Source organism: Sprattus sprattus (genome assembly GCF_963457725.1).
Source record: "Sprattus sprattus genome assembly, chromosome: 10".
In the NCBI taxonomy this organism is placed as follows: domain Eukaryota; kingdom Metazoa; phylum Chordata; class Actinopteri; order Clupeiformes; family Clupeidae; genus Sprattus; species Sprattus sprattus.
In genome coordinates, this window is record NC_137908.1 from 18,381,783 (window position 1) to 18,395,116 (window position 13,334).

General features: G+C 40.1%; 1 protein-coding gene across 1 annotated transcript; it reads left to right on the top strand.

The window, feature by feature from the left end:
• Positions 1 to 6,108: 6,108 nt before the first annotated feature.
• synprb (synaptoporin b) lies at positions 6,109 to 9,947 on the top strand (the record flags this gene model as incomplete). Its single annotated transcript, XM_080846082.1, has 5 exons — positions 6,109 to 6,132; positions 7,163 to 7,281; positions 8,169 to 8,367; positions 8,761 to 8,952; positions 9,639 to 9,947. 5 exons carry the CDS (start codon positions 6,109 to 6,111, stop codon positions 9,945 to 9,947), a joined length of 843 nt encoding a protein of 280 aa, XP_080702208.1.
• Between the last annotated feature and the right edge of the window lie 3,387 nt (positions 9,948 to 13,334).

Sequence of the window (13,334 nt, forward strand, 5' to 3'; positions counted from 1 at the left end):
TCTCCAGCTTCTGCTCCCACAAAATGGCCAGAGAGGGGGTCGGGCTTATATAGGGGCGAGAGGGGCTGAGCTGCATGTCCAGGCATGCCTCAGGGGGAGACTTGAAACAGTCCACAGAGGAATGTAGGTTTCATGAAACAGTCTCTGTGGTGGCCAATAGACAGTGGCACTCCACTGTTTACGACCCCCCACAGAACCTAGGGATCAGCTGATAGGCTGACCTCTGCCTGGACCCCAGGTCCTGTGACTGGCCCAAACAGCAGGGTGCCTCAGCTTGATGCAGCTGGGTGAGAAGCCTTTTCTACAAGAGGTTTCCCGGGAGAGCTCTGGGGGGAAACATGCAGCAAGCTGTTTTTAAAGGCCTCAGAATCCATGTGTCCTATTCTGACTGGTTGTTACATGTGGCCTGAGTTCCATGTTTGCCAAACCCAATCAGAATGGTCTTATTTAAATATTACATAAGTTGCTAAAAGTCCAGATGGCTTATATAGCTCTGTGCCAAACAGAACAAGTGCAAGTCTTGCTAAAACTTAGAAGAGGGAGTTTCCAAGAGAAAAGGGACTTTCCTGGACCCCTCAACTTGCAGGTGTTTCTTAGATCTGGCCATTCTGTTCAGTTTAACAAAGACACTCCAGGCACCTTTTTACATAGAAAATATGCTACATTATCCAAAGACCCGTATCCGAAGACCCAGTCGGAAAAAGAACGAATCATTTCTGTTTCCTCTACCAGTACTGAGCCTATGCAGGTCACGTGGAAAAGGATCCAAAGACCCGTATCCGGCAGATGAACGAATCATAGATCCAAAGACACGGTTGGCAGAAGAACGAATCATAGATCCAAAGACATGGTTGGCAAAAGAACGAATCATTGATCCAAAGACACGGTTGGCAAAAAGAACTAATCATTGATCCAAAGACACGGTTGGCAGAAGAACGAATCATAGATCCAAAGACACGGTTGGCAAAAGAACGAATCATTGATCCAAAGACCCGTATCCGGCAGAAGAACGAATCATAGATCCAAAGACCCGTATCCGGCAGAAGAACGAATCATTGATCCAAAAGACCCGTATCCGGCAGAAGAACTAATCATAGATCCAAAGACCCGTATCCGGCAGATGAACGAATCATAGATCCAAAGACCCGTATCCGGAAGATGAACGAAACGTTGATCCAAAGATTTGAAAGGTTTCGTTATTTTAACTTTTTTATACTTTACTTACAGTTCAGTGCAGCGTAATTGTTTGCCGTGATAATTAAATGCTAATGTGATAATAAATGACCATTTCATCCAAACTTTCATGATACATTATTTGAATGCAGGAATTGCTTTGAAATTAGTATCTGCTGGTTTACATGCACTTACCTACGTGAGGATATGATACGTGTTTGTAGTGGACGTATTTACACCAGGGAATTGGCTATAAAATGTTGAGCAACCCCCCGCCCCCCCGACTGCCTCTTCTCTGGTTGGTCATGATTTGACAGCAGGAGAGTCTCATATTCACGACAACGGTTTACCAAACTCTGTTAAGTAGCTACATATTTCTTTGTATGGTGAAGACTGATATTTAATGACAAACAGAAGTAACAGTACCAAATAAACCTGTTTTGATTAAACACTTATGACCGCAAAGACACAAAAATAGCAATAGCATAGCTAGCATAAATGGAGTTTACTGTCTGTGTGTTCATAACGAGTAATTCATGCTGTCATGTTTGTATTACATAACCTGCTGCTCACTCCTTGTATGTAACTGCAATTTGATTTAGACCTATTACACTCAGTTTAGCTGTATTTCTTTTGTGTGTTAGTACGCTGTGGTGAGTTAGTAACCATCCTAGTAGTCACGTTTGTGAAAAATTCCATGAATCATTCCAGTGTTCACTGTTATACTTATAGTCACTGTTGTGTTGACTTATAGCAACTAGATGGCACTATTGGATTGGATTTGTCCATGTGAATGCTGTGACAGCAAAAGAGGTTGCCTGTGTTTACATGGCAAGTTTGTTAGCTTTTTTAGTGTAAGTGATGTAAATTGTTGTATGCAACATAATATGTGATATTAATGAATGTGTTTTTTGCTTATTCTTATTTCAAAACACACAGATACATAGACATGTAAGATGTTCTGTACCTTTCTATGCATTGCTGTGCTGTGTGAATCTCTGTAACAACCAAAGTAAATTACTGTATTGCATTTGATTAACTATTCTGTGCTCTGACTGACACCCCAAGAAGACATCCATAAAAAATATGTATCACACCATATACAGTCAAACTATTTCTTACCACTGAATCAAACCATCAAATCAACATGGGTTCTTCGGCCTGGATCTGGTGTTTTTCCTGAATCCTAAGTGGCCTTTCAACATGCAGCCGGATGCATCTCCGTCAGAGGCTGTCATCCAACTGCCTATCTTCAAGACTATGATCTCAGTGTAGGCCAGAGTCATGCCAACCAGCCTGTATCTCCTCACACAGCACAGCAAGCACATGGTACTGAAGAGAGGTAACAGCACGGAACAGTAGAGGGAGCAAAAACGGTAACTCCACCGTCTTCTGGAGCCTCTTGCCCCATGAGTCAAAGCCAATCCTTCGATGTGGGACGGCCCCTTTTGAGTAAGCAAAACACAACATCATGTGTTTGGCCGTCCTAGTCCACTCCAACAGCCTAGTAGTCACTCACTGCAGTCTTCCCCTAACCACCGACCATGGGGAAGAAAGCTTCAACAGTTACCACAGGTGTCAGTTAGCCAATATGGGTTAAACCTGCCTCCCAAGAGTGCATCCAGCCTTCCAATACTGATGTTGCCTCAATCTTCCCTCAAGAATAGGAACAATCAACCACCTCAGATGACCAACACCACTGGCGCATCAACGATGCTTCATCCTTATCCACCTCAGCTCAGCTATGACTGCCCTCCAGACTCAGGTTGTGTGACTGGTCATCCTTATCCACCTCAGCTCAGCTATGACTGCCCTCCAGACTCAGGTTGTTATTACTTCTTATTACTTCTTAGGAAAGATGCTGAGTGAGCAGCAGTCCCAACTCACTTGTTTGTGTCTGTAGCTCCCAGTAAACCCTAGCCAACTACGTTCCAGCAAGCGGACAATGTGCCAGACTATGATTCCCTATTTTTTGAAGCGCGTTGATACATATACAGTGGTGGCCAAAATTGTTAGAACACCCTACAAATCTGAATAAATGTGCATTTTTTTCGCCTCCAAAACATAATTTCAACTCATAATGTTCATGAAACATGCACATGGTTGCTCTGAACACAAACAAATAACAGATGAAGTGAGTCTTTCTGTTTTTATCCACTTTTAACTTTAATATTTGGTATGTCCACCTTTTGCAGCAATTACAGCAGCACATCTCTCTGGCATAGTGTCAATATATTTCCTTAGAACTTCAACACTAATTGTATCCCACGCCTTCTGCAACTCAAGCCAAAGGCTTTCCTTTGAATGTATAATGGATCTGTCCAGTTTATTGTCCAACTCGCCCCAAATTTGCTCGATGGGGTTGAGGTCCGGACTTTGAGGTGGCCAGGCCATCATTTTCAGTGATCCAGCAGATTCCTTTTGTCGCAGGTAGTTCCGGCATAGGTGAGAAGAGTGTTTAGGGTCATTGTCCTCTTGGAAAATAAATCCAGGCCCAATAAGACGACTCCCAGATGGTACTCCGTGCCTCACCAGAATGTTGTGGTACACTTTTTTATCCATGATGCCATCAATTTTCACCAGGTCACCTGTTCCTGAGGCTGAAATGGCACCCCACACCATAACACTACCCCCTCCGTGTTTAACTGTGGGCAAGAGACACTCATTTTTATACCTCTCCCCCACCCTCCGTCGAACATACACTCTACGCTTGTTGCCAAACTGTTCAAACTTGGACTCATCAGTCCACAACACTTTAGACCAATCTTCCTTAGTCCATTTCTTGTGATCTTTTGCACATTTCAGGCGATTCACTCTATTTTTCTCTCTCAGCAATGGTTTCTTTGCTGCTATCCTGCCAACAAGTCCTTTTTCTCCAAGTTTCCGTCGTACAGTTCTTGAAGACACTGTTGCACCATCATTCATTGTGGTGTTGATCTCATCACGAAGTTCTCGTGAGGTCTTTCTTCGGTCCTTAAGACTGAGAATTTTCAGATGCTTCACTTGTCTGTCAGAAAGTTTATTTTTTCTACCTCTCCCCTTTCGGTTCTGGTGTGATTTGGTGGCATCATGGCGGTCTATAGTGTACTTGATGGTGCTTGGACTGCATCTCAAGTCCTTGGCTATGCGGCGGTAACTCCAGCCAGCATCAAAAAGGGCCTTAATTCGAGCCCGTTGCTCACTTGTTAGCTCCTTCCTTACCTTAGCCATGTTCAAAGAACAACATGTGTAACAAGACAACTTCTAGAGGCTTTGAATTTATACCAATTGGTGGTGTGGCCTATGTGACAAAACCCTGGTGTTACCAATCACTTAATGAGCAGGATAGGCCTTGTACATTCAAAATAATTACACAGCTGTGTCCTAAGACTCTTTCATCACCAGCAATTCAACCGGGATCACACCTGACAATGATTATACAAGTAATTTGGCTGCTTCTGTGAAGGAACATGATTGTGTGATATTGACAGTGAAATAGGCCTAGCTTGTTTTTTGTAAGGAAAATGACCTTAATCTACTTAAAATGGCTCTATTATATGGTTTATAGAGCATAAAGATCATTTTGTAGATATTTCATTTGTTTGATGGGTATTTTAATCGTCAATTCAACAAAAACATCTGAGATCTCTTAAATATGCTGAGTGTTCTAACAATTTTGGCCACCACTGTACATGTTCTTAACATCACCTGCCTTCTACTCAGCCACCTGCCAATAATTACTTGACTATTAGATTTGTATGTCATCTAATTGTTTTTGGAGAATACAGGACAAAGCTGTAATAATATTGTTCAACAGCAGATGGCAGTGTTAGAAAACAGATGTAACATTTCTAATTGAAGGTGAAAATGAGGACATGATGGAAAATGTTGTTTTGTATTAGATGCATCCCATGCACAGAACGCATTTATGCACATTTATGTACAACTGAGTCAGCCCAGTCAGAAAAAACAATGCATCACTGTATGTCATTTTTGAAATGCATGAAATTAAGAAATCCAATGAGATGGAACCAGGGCCTGTGCTGTTTTGTGTATATGTATACAAGTCTGTCTAGGTCACACTATAGTTTCAACCATATATATGCCTCACATTATGAAACATTTACTTCTAAATGAAAATTCTTCTCTGAAGAGCACACAGTTCAAGATTCTCACAGACATTGATTTTGTAAAATGTCTGCAGCCCTGCGGTTAATACTTGGGTCTGGCCTATACACTGGACTGTGTGTTGAATGCATGAATGGGTCACTCTTTCAACATGGGGATAGATAACAAATTGCGGGTGTTGTGTATTCCCACATGAATGAGAAGCTAAAGAAAAAACAGTGATACATATGCTAAAAGCTCAAGGGATCAAATATGTACCAGATTGATTTCCTTCCAGCAGTTACTGATGATATTGTGAAGCCTGTGAACTGATGTGTAATCACTCTCTGTTGAGAACTAAAGAAGAAAGAAGAGTCTGTCTCCTGTTTTTCTCTTTGTCTCCTCATATTCGATATATTTATTTCCTCCAGAAGTTGAGGGAGAAACACCATGACTGATTTTAGAATAAAATGTAGATGTTTATTGCATTGTACCTTCTCGTATAAGCATGTCACTCCATTTTGGAGGAGGATGAGGGAGCAGGGTGGTGCCATTAGCAAGTGTAATATTGCAAACCTATAATTAAACTGTTATTAACTTAGATATGTGAAATTGTGATCCACGGTAAAAAAAAACATATCGACAGATAACTGTGAAGATAAGGTATGGGTTTATTTCTAAACTCGTTAGCAGTTCAAACGGATGCAAACATTCCAACCCATCCCACATACATACACACACTTACTCACCTCCCTCCTTGCTCCACGTTGCGGTTGGTCTCAGTACTTAACAGGGAGAGCAGCACGGAGTTTCATGTAGACACTGATATTGACACCGCAAGTCTTTTCGATGTGTATGGTCATATTTGCACCGGTAAGATTTCTTCTTGTTGTTAAGATTTGTTATTTCATAATAAATACATTGTGTGGCAAGTCAGATATCCACCTTTCAGGGAAATGTCTAAACATGTTTTGCTATAGATAAACTGGCCTTCTGGGTTCACTTATATGATGCACTGACTAGCAGTGACATGCTTGTATGTTGTTATTGACAAGTTAAGAAAAACAGACACTGAGATTGTGATTCATTTATGAACCCGGAATGTTGAATATATAGAGTTGGTCATTTATATCCTTGACATTATTATCTCCATTTCCAAGTATTCTGTTCTGATAATAATTTGAATTTGTTTCTAAAAAAGGATTTTGACTGTCATAGATGTTAATGTTACCCGTGGCTTTCCATGCATCCTTATAATGAACAGTTGAACAACAGAGAGGCATTCCAACAGGTTAAGCCCGGTGACAGTGTCAGCAGTAGTTCGCTTTATGCTATTCACCATCCTAAATTATTAATTTATTCTCATTGAGATATGGGGAAATTGATTACAATCCCTAATCTGCTGCAAGCACCTGACCTGACTGTGCATGTGTGAGATGAACCCCTGGGTGTCTTCTGCATTATTTACTGCATTGCACTGACTGTGACAAAAATCGGTATACAGACGTAGCTGTCCAAGAAGTAAGATTACTGTGTGCACATTATGATATATACACCATTGTAGCATCATGTTGTACTATTATGTTAACCTTTACCAGAACACACAGGCATGTCATATGGTTTCTGCTTCCATTTAAGATGTGTTTTACCATTTTCAACAAAACAAAAAAACATGTATAGTTCTATGTTTGTGTTCTTTGTGGCACATAGCTACATTATATTTTAGTTGTGTAATATTAAGATATGGAATTCCAATAATACATGATCAATTTTACAGTGCTCCAATGACATCTGAGCAGACTTTACCCTTAATCCTGCTGCATCATTTTTACTGCTTTTTTCAGTTACTGTCAAATGTGTATGATATGAGGCTATAATTTCAACAGCAGCACATCTCCCACAGGTGTTAGCCATTTTTGCATTTGCAACATGTGGAGGTTACTCTGGTCAGCTGAGGGTAAGAGTGGACTGTGCGGACAAGAACCAGACCAACATCACCATCAGCTTTGGGTATCCATTCAGGTGATAGATGACACACTTTAGCATCCACAAGTGTTACACACATTTGTTCAATAATTTATTAACATTTCTTGACAAACTAAATGTAATTGATCTTTAAATGCAATTCATTTGATTCGGAAGAAATCAGGACAAAAAAATGATTGCATTTAGAGGAAGATACTTATGAATGTCACATATTTACACTTGTTTTGAAAGCATTTTCTTCATGCTGATTATGGAAGATTTCCTTTACACCTGTCAGGGGTAGTTTTTGGATTGAGTGTGTTTTTCCTCAGAATTTTATAGCTAAATTAAATGTATATACGTTCACACGTTCTCATATACCACACAGCCAGTGTAAAACCAAGCTTAAATTTCATTAAAGAGTTTATTCAAAATAAGCACTTCAAAAATCCTCAGTTTTTTAAATACTGAATGTCTTCAAACCTTTCCTATATTAGAAAATGGAAGGGCCACTGTCTTAGGGTACTCTCAGGGTTGGTGTTTTGAGTGTTTTTTCAAGGATGTACCGCAGATTTGTGACGCTAAATTAGCCTGTAGGTCCATTAAAATGAACTATAGGGAATAACTATGATTCTCCCAAAGAATAATTCTCTCAGAAAACGTACAAAACTCACGCAAGCTGTTCCAAATCTAACGAAACCGGCTCTCTTGGGAATCAGCAGAGAGTTAAGCCAATACAGACTGGCCATCTGTGGTAATTCACAGCCTTCCTGTGCACCCTCTGCTTCCAAGGCACCCTGACCTCCGAATGTTAGTCTTATTTAACCACCCTATTTCAGAGGAAGTATTTGCTCGCTAAGAGGTGATTTTTGTAATGTGTACTATGTAGTTTCTGTGCTTTCTGTGACATTCACTGGTACCAAATGTAATTTCTCCTCCATCAGGTTTGAACAAGTGCATTTCAAAGTGCCTCTGTGTGATCTTAAGAGACATGAAACAGTTTTCTTGGAGGGCGACTTTTCCACATCTGCCCAGTTCTTTGTCACCGTTGCTGTCTTTGCTTTCCTCTACTCCCTCCTGGCCACCGTGATTTACTTTTTCTACCAGAAAAAATATAGAGAAAACAACAGGGGCCCTCTTTTGGTGAGTATGTGAGCCTCTGCTTATGTATTTCCCCTTCAACAAATCAGACGATGAGAATTTTGTTTCATAATGTGCAGCCTAGATAGAATACAAAATCCTAGATAGATTTCACTTTGAAAGATTTTTGATAAATACAGTAATATGACATTACAAACCAATGTTCTTTTTTAATAATCAAAGGAATTTCTAGAAAATTCAGAATTTCTAGAAAATGTGGTTTCAAATTGTGATTGAATTACCTGTTCTGTCTAATGACACCGCCGCCACTGCACTGTAGGCAGTCTTGAGAACAGGTGTTTAGGGCATCCTTTCTGCTCCACTAAGCTTTTCTGAAACAACACATAGGCTTCCTCCTACAGCTAATCACCATGTTCTACTCCATAACACCTACAGGACTTCCTGGTGACGGTGATCTTCTCCTTTCTGTGGGTTGTAAGCTCATGTGCCTGGGCCAAAGCTCTCTCAGGGGTAAAAGAAGTTGTAGCTAGCACCCAGGTCTTGTTCCTAATGTCGGCTTGCAGGGAGCCAGCCAATGAATGTGAGGCTCTGGAGAACCCAGCTTGGACCCGCCTAAACACATCTGTGGTGAGTGTTCTGTAGGGGTTGCATGAGTACATTATTTTTTAAATCGAGTAATCTTGGGGGAAGGGGGTTCGTGCAGTGGTGTGTTGTATCAATTCAAAGACTTTGGAACTATGATAGGGTTGGTCTCAGCACATAGACCAAAGCCTAAAATGAACAATTTTATTAACGGTGAAGTATGGATGATACAACGATATTTTAATGTTAATTACAAGTAGCTCAACTCCAAAACCTGCTTCAGCCCGACTCCAAAAAAAGAGTCCGGGAAATATAGTCACTACTAACAATGAATGGTATCTAGAAAACTGACCCATTTTCCATCCTTGCACTAGCATCATGTGATTAACGTGTATTCGATGTTAATGTAGAAACTTGAGAATTGATTAAGCTGCTAAAATACTAAAAACATTTGCACTCATATTTTATAACTTATTTTCCAAATTTTAATGTCATAATATACAGTATGCAGGCAGTGGTGTTTCAAAGCTTAGTTGGCTCAGTGAAAAGTCATTGATAAAAAATGGTAGTCAACTACATACGAGTATGTTTAACACTTCAGCGTGGAAAGAAAAACTTGAATTTACTAAAAAGTCACCTTTAAAATGCTGGTAAATAGTGTGATAATATGTCAATAGGGTACATACTGTAGATCTGTATGTTGTGTCAGCATTGTACATCAACTTCACCAGGTTTTTGGATTTTTAAACGTCATGTTGTGGGCTGGCAACATTTGGTTTGCCTACAAAGAGACCGGCTTACACAAGACCAGCCAGAGATCCACCAGGACCCTCTCTGAGAAACAGAGCAGTTTCAGCCAACGCCAAAGCAGCCAGAGCAGCTTTGACCAGTCAGGAGCATCCTATGGCCAGCAGCTTTATCGACAGGTTAGCTTTGACCATTCAGCAGGAGGTTTAAGCCTTCCACACACCAGCCTGGGTCCGCCTTCACTCTATAGCTCCTCCTCCAGGGGACCTCTAATACTGATCAATGACATGTAAGGCAGAGCATGTAAAGATGTAAGAGACAGTGAGTGAGTACTGTGGGTGGATGAGTGCATGGGTGCCAGCTCAGTCAAAGTGTGTGCAGTTAGTCAGTGAGGGTACTTTTGAGGCTAGGACTGTTATGTACAGTATGCCTAAATGTGTCTAAATGACTGTATTGAAATTATATTATTATTATTATATAATTGTGTTGTAGTTATAATGATTAGCCCCTAATTATATGAAAACTGAATTATATATGTACGTGTTTGTTAACTGTACTTTGTACAAAAATCTTTTAAAGTGTTTTTCCAAGGTCAGGTCATTTTCAGTAATGTTCAGTGTTTCAACTGTATCGTAAGCTATGTTTAGGTCATTCATTATGACGTGTATCTGCTGTTTTTAGCTGTTATGAATGCAAACAATTAGTTGTCCTCTTCAATTTCTTTATTGGCCCTTATATATGTGGTGCTTTCTGTTTGATGTTTTCTTTTGTTTTCAATGGTATCATTTTTTAAAGCCTTTCACGGTCAGCTGTGCTGTGTGATAAATTAATATGTGCTATGATAGTTGCAAAATATGAACAGGATATGTGTTTTAATCTTAAAGATATTAAGATTGTGCTGGCCTGTTTTTGAAGAATTGAATAAGAATAAAGATAAACTGAACAGAAATGGTGGAGAAGCAGTTGTGAAGTTCCTTGTGAAAAATGTATTGCAAAATTCACTACAGCTTTCCACTGCGTGTATAAATCTTGTACTAAATACTCTCAGGATAGAGGGTTATATCAATCATTGCCCTCTCTGGGAGTTTGTCACAGAAATTAGTAGGTATCAGTTTGCAATAGCCAAACTAATTGTGAGTGTAAATTATCTGATGAAGTAGTGGAAAAATAGTTGTGAGATTGCTCATCAGAAAGAAACAACTACAAAACATTGCATGTTTATTACTTATAAGCAGTGTGATCAGTTTCTCCACAGACAAAAACTCACCAACCATGAGTGAATCTGCTGGATGGGGGAGGTGGTAACAATGACATTAATTAAATCGAATGAACTAAGACATGAGACAATCGTAGAGCAAGATATTACCCTACTGATGCTGTGTACATGGATAAATATTATGATCTATATCTATCACAATCTATCTTACACATTCACACTAACACTTGTCTTGAGTCTAACACATTTGCCATCTGATTAACAGGTCTGAACATCAACCTTACAACCAATCACCAGCCGTTTAAAAACTAAAATGGCTATTTCTCGCTTATACTACCGTCTCTCTCCAAATCCCACCAGATCCATAATACCACCCTCTTGCAGGAGGATGGGGCAGCTCCGCTCACCCGAAGTGTTAATACTGTAATGAGGGGGAGTAAGAGTTGCAATTACACTCTTTAGCCTGTCACAGAGCCTTTTCTTGGCCCCCAGTCAAAAGGCAGTGTTTACCAGGCCCACCATGGTGAAGCTAACTACTTGCAGGTGTCTGTGTAAGGGCTGATGTGATACAAATTGCAGTGGATGTGTCCTAGTGTCTTCACAGCTACATGTATTAGCCAGTGTGATGAGGGTGCCAACAGGAAATTAAAGGTTGTCAGAGAGCATGCCACAGCTGTTAGTGGATAACAATTACCACGGAGAAAATGTTGCATGGGAGTTTTAAGATACGCATACCAACTCTGTTCTGGATCACATTAACAAGTGTGTGAACAAGGTGATGATGAAGGTTAGAGAACATTTACCATACACTGCTTGGGCAGTGCGAAAAGCATTATGAAGAATGCATCCCACCCAAAGCATGGACCTTGCAGCAGGCTCAGGAAGAGCTTCTTTCCTGATGCTGTGACTTTTCTCCACAGTCCACATCACAACACTAAGCATTATTGCACTCATTACTGCACAGATATATAATATATAATATACTGCGTCTCAGTACTTGTATATTAATACTGTTAATTCTTGCACAGGCTGAACCTCTCACCTTGTGCAGATTACTATTATTTATAATAAACACACAACCAAATGCACAATTTTTGTCTAAACTGGACATACAATCCTTATATATACCCTCCCCTTTACAACTCTGTACACTTCATCTCAAGATAAGGATAAAGCATCACCTAAGTTCTTACTTATCCCTGCACTTATCTGTAAATAATACTATTCTTTTAAACTTCTGGTTAGATGCTAACTGCATGTCATCAGCATTGTACATGTACTCTGCATGATGTCAATAAAATAGATCACAATCTCATCTAAACACTTAGAATTAGATGCAGAACACATCTTTGATTGTATTCCATTATCACTGAACAGGCGCCTGATGGTATCACGGCAAGCAATCTCACTTCTGAAACCGCATTTAGCGAAGGTAAAAAGCAGCCACACCCGGCCTTGAACCTGGGTCTATGGGTTAACAAATCTGCACCATGACCGCAACGCCCAAAAGCCAGAGATGCACACAAGTCTCTTACTTCAAGTCCAAGTCAACTCTCAACTCTCTATCATCTGCTGCGGGCAACCCAGCCTGCTTAGAACATGGCATAGCTATATATCTAAGGAATTCAAAGCATGTACTGTATCATCACTCTTTTATCTGTTTTTACTGATGACTTTTATTGACAAACTCACCCCTTCACTCTTGCGGCTGTTCTGTCTGCTCATCCAATCTGTCCGCCAAATGCCCTGTATACAATTATTTCAGAGCCCATGAGAGTGAAGTGAGTATAAAATGAATTGCAGTGAATGCTGCTAATTATGATCAGGACAATGATGCTTAGTTAACCATGAGCGATGTCAGTTGACCAAAGCAGTAAGATAAAACAGAGTAAACTCAGTAGACTTCTCGTGTAACATGTTGGCAGTGTAAGGCTGGAGGTGGCAATAAAATAATGTGCTATACCACTAGGTGGCATACTTGGACAACCCTGCATTAACTGAGTCACAAGTGAGCCTGCCATCATGACCAATGACATGAAACCACTTAGAACTTGAGCACAAATTAAATCCCACAGACAACGACAGCTACCCCGATTGAAAGAGCAGAGAAGCTATGTTTTCAGTGAATTATCTCACAACATGAATTTGCCGTTGTAGAATAACAGGTTGATATGAGGGGTTGTGCCTTTCACAAAAGATTTAAAAAGTGATGGTCAGTTTTTCTTGATGTCCGAAAAAGGTAGAGTGTAGCTTATATTACAATTATTTCTCTTCACTGCAGCCAAATCAGCTCTTACAGTCATGTCATTGCCATAGACATTCTTCCATGTGTTACAACAAATACAATGATATGCCTTTTACCTTAACATAAGAAAAAACTGTCATAGATGTCCACAAAGAAAGTCTCTTGAAACACAGAATAACGCTAAACAATTGTGCACACCTGTGTAGTCTCCATGGGATG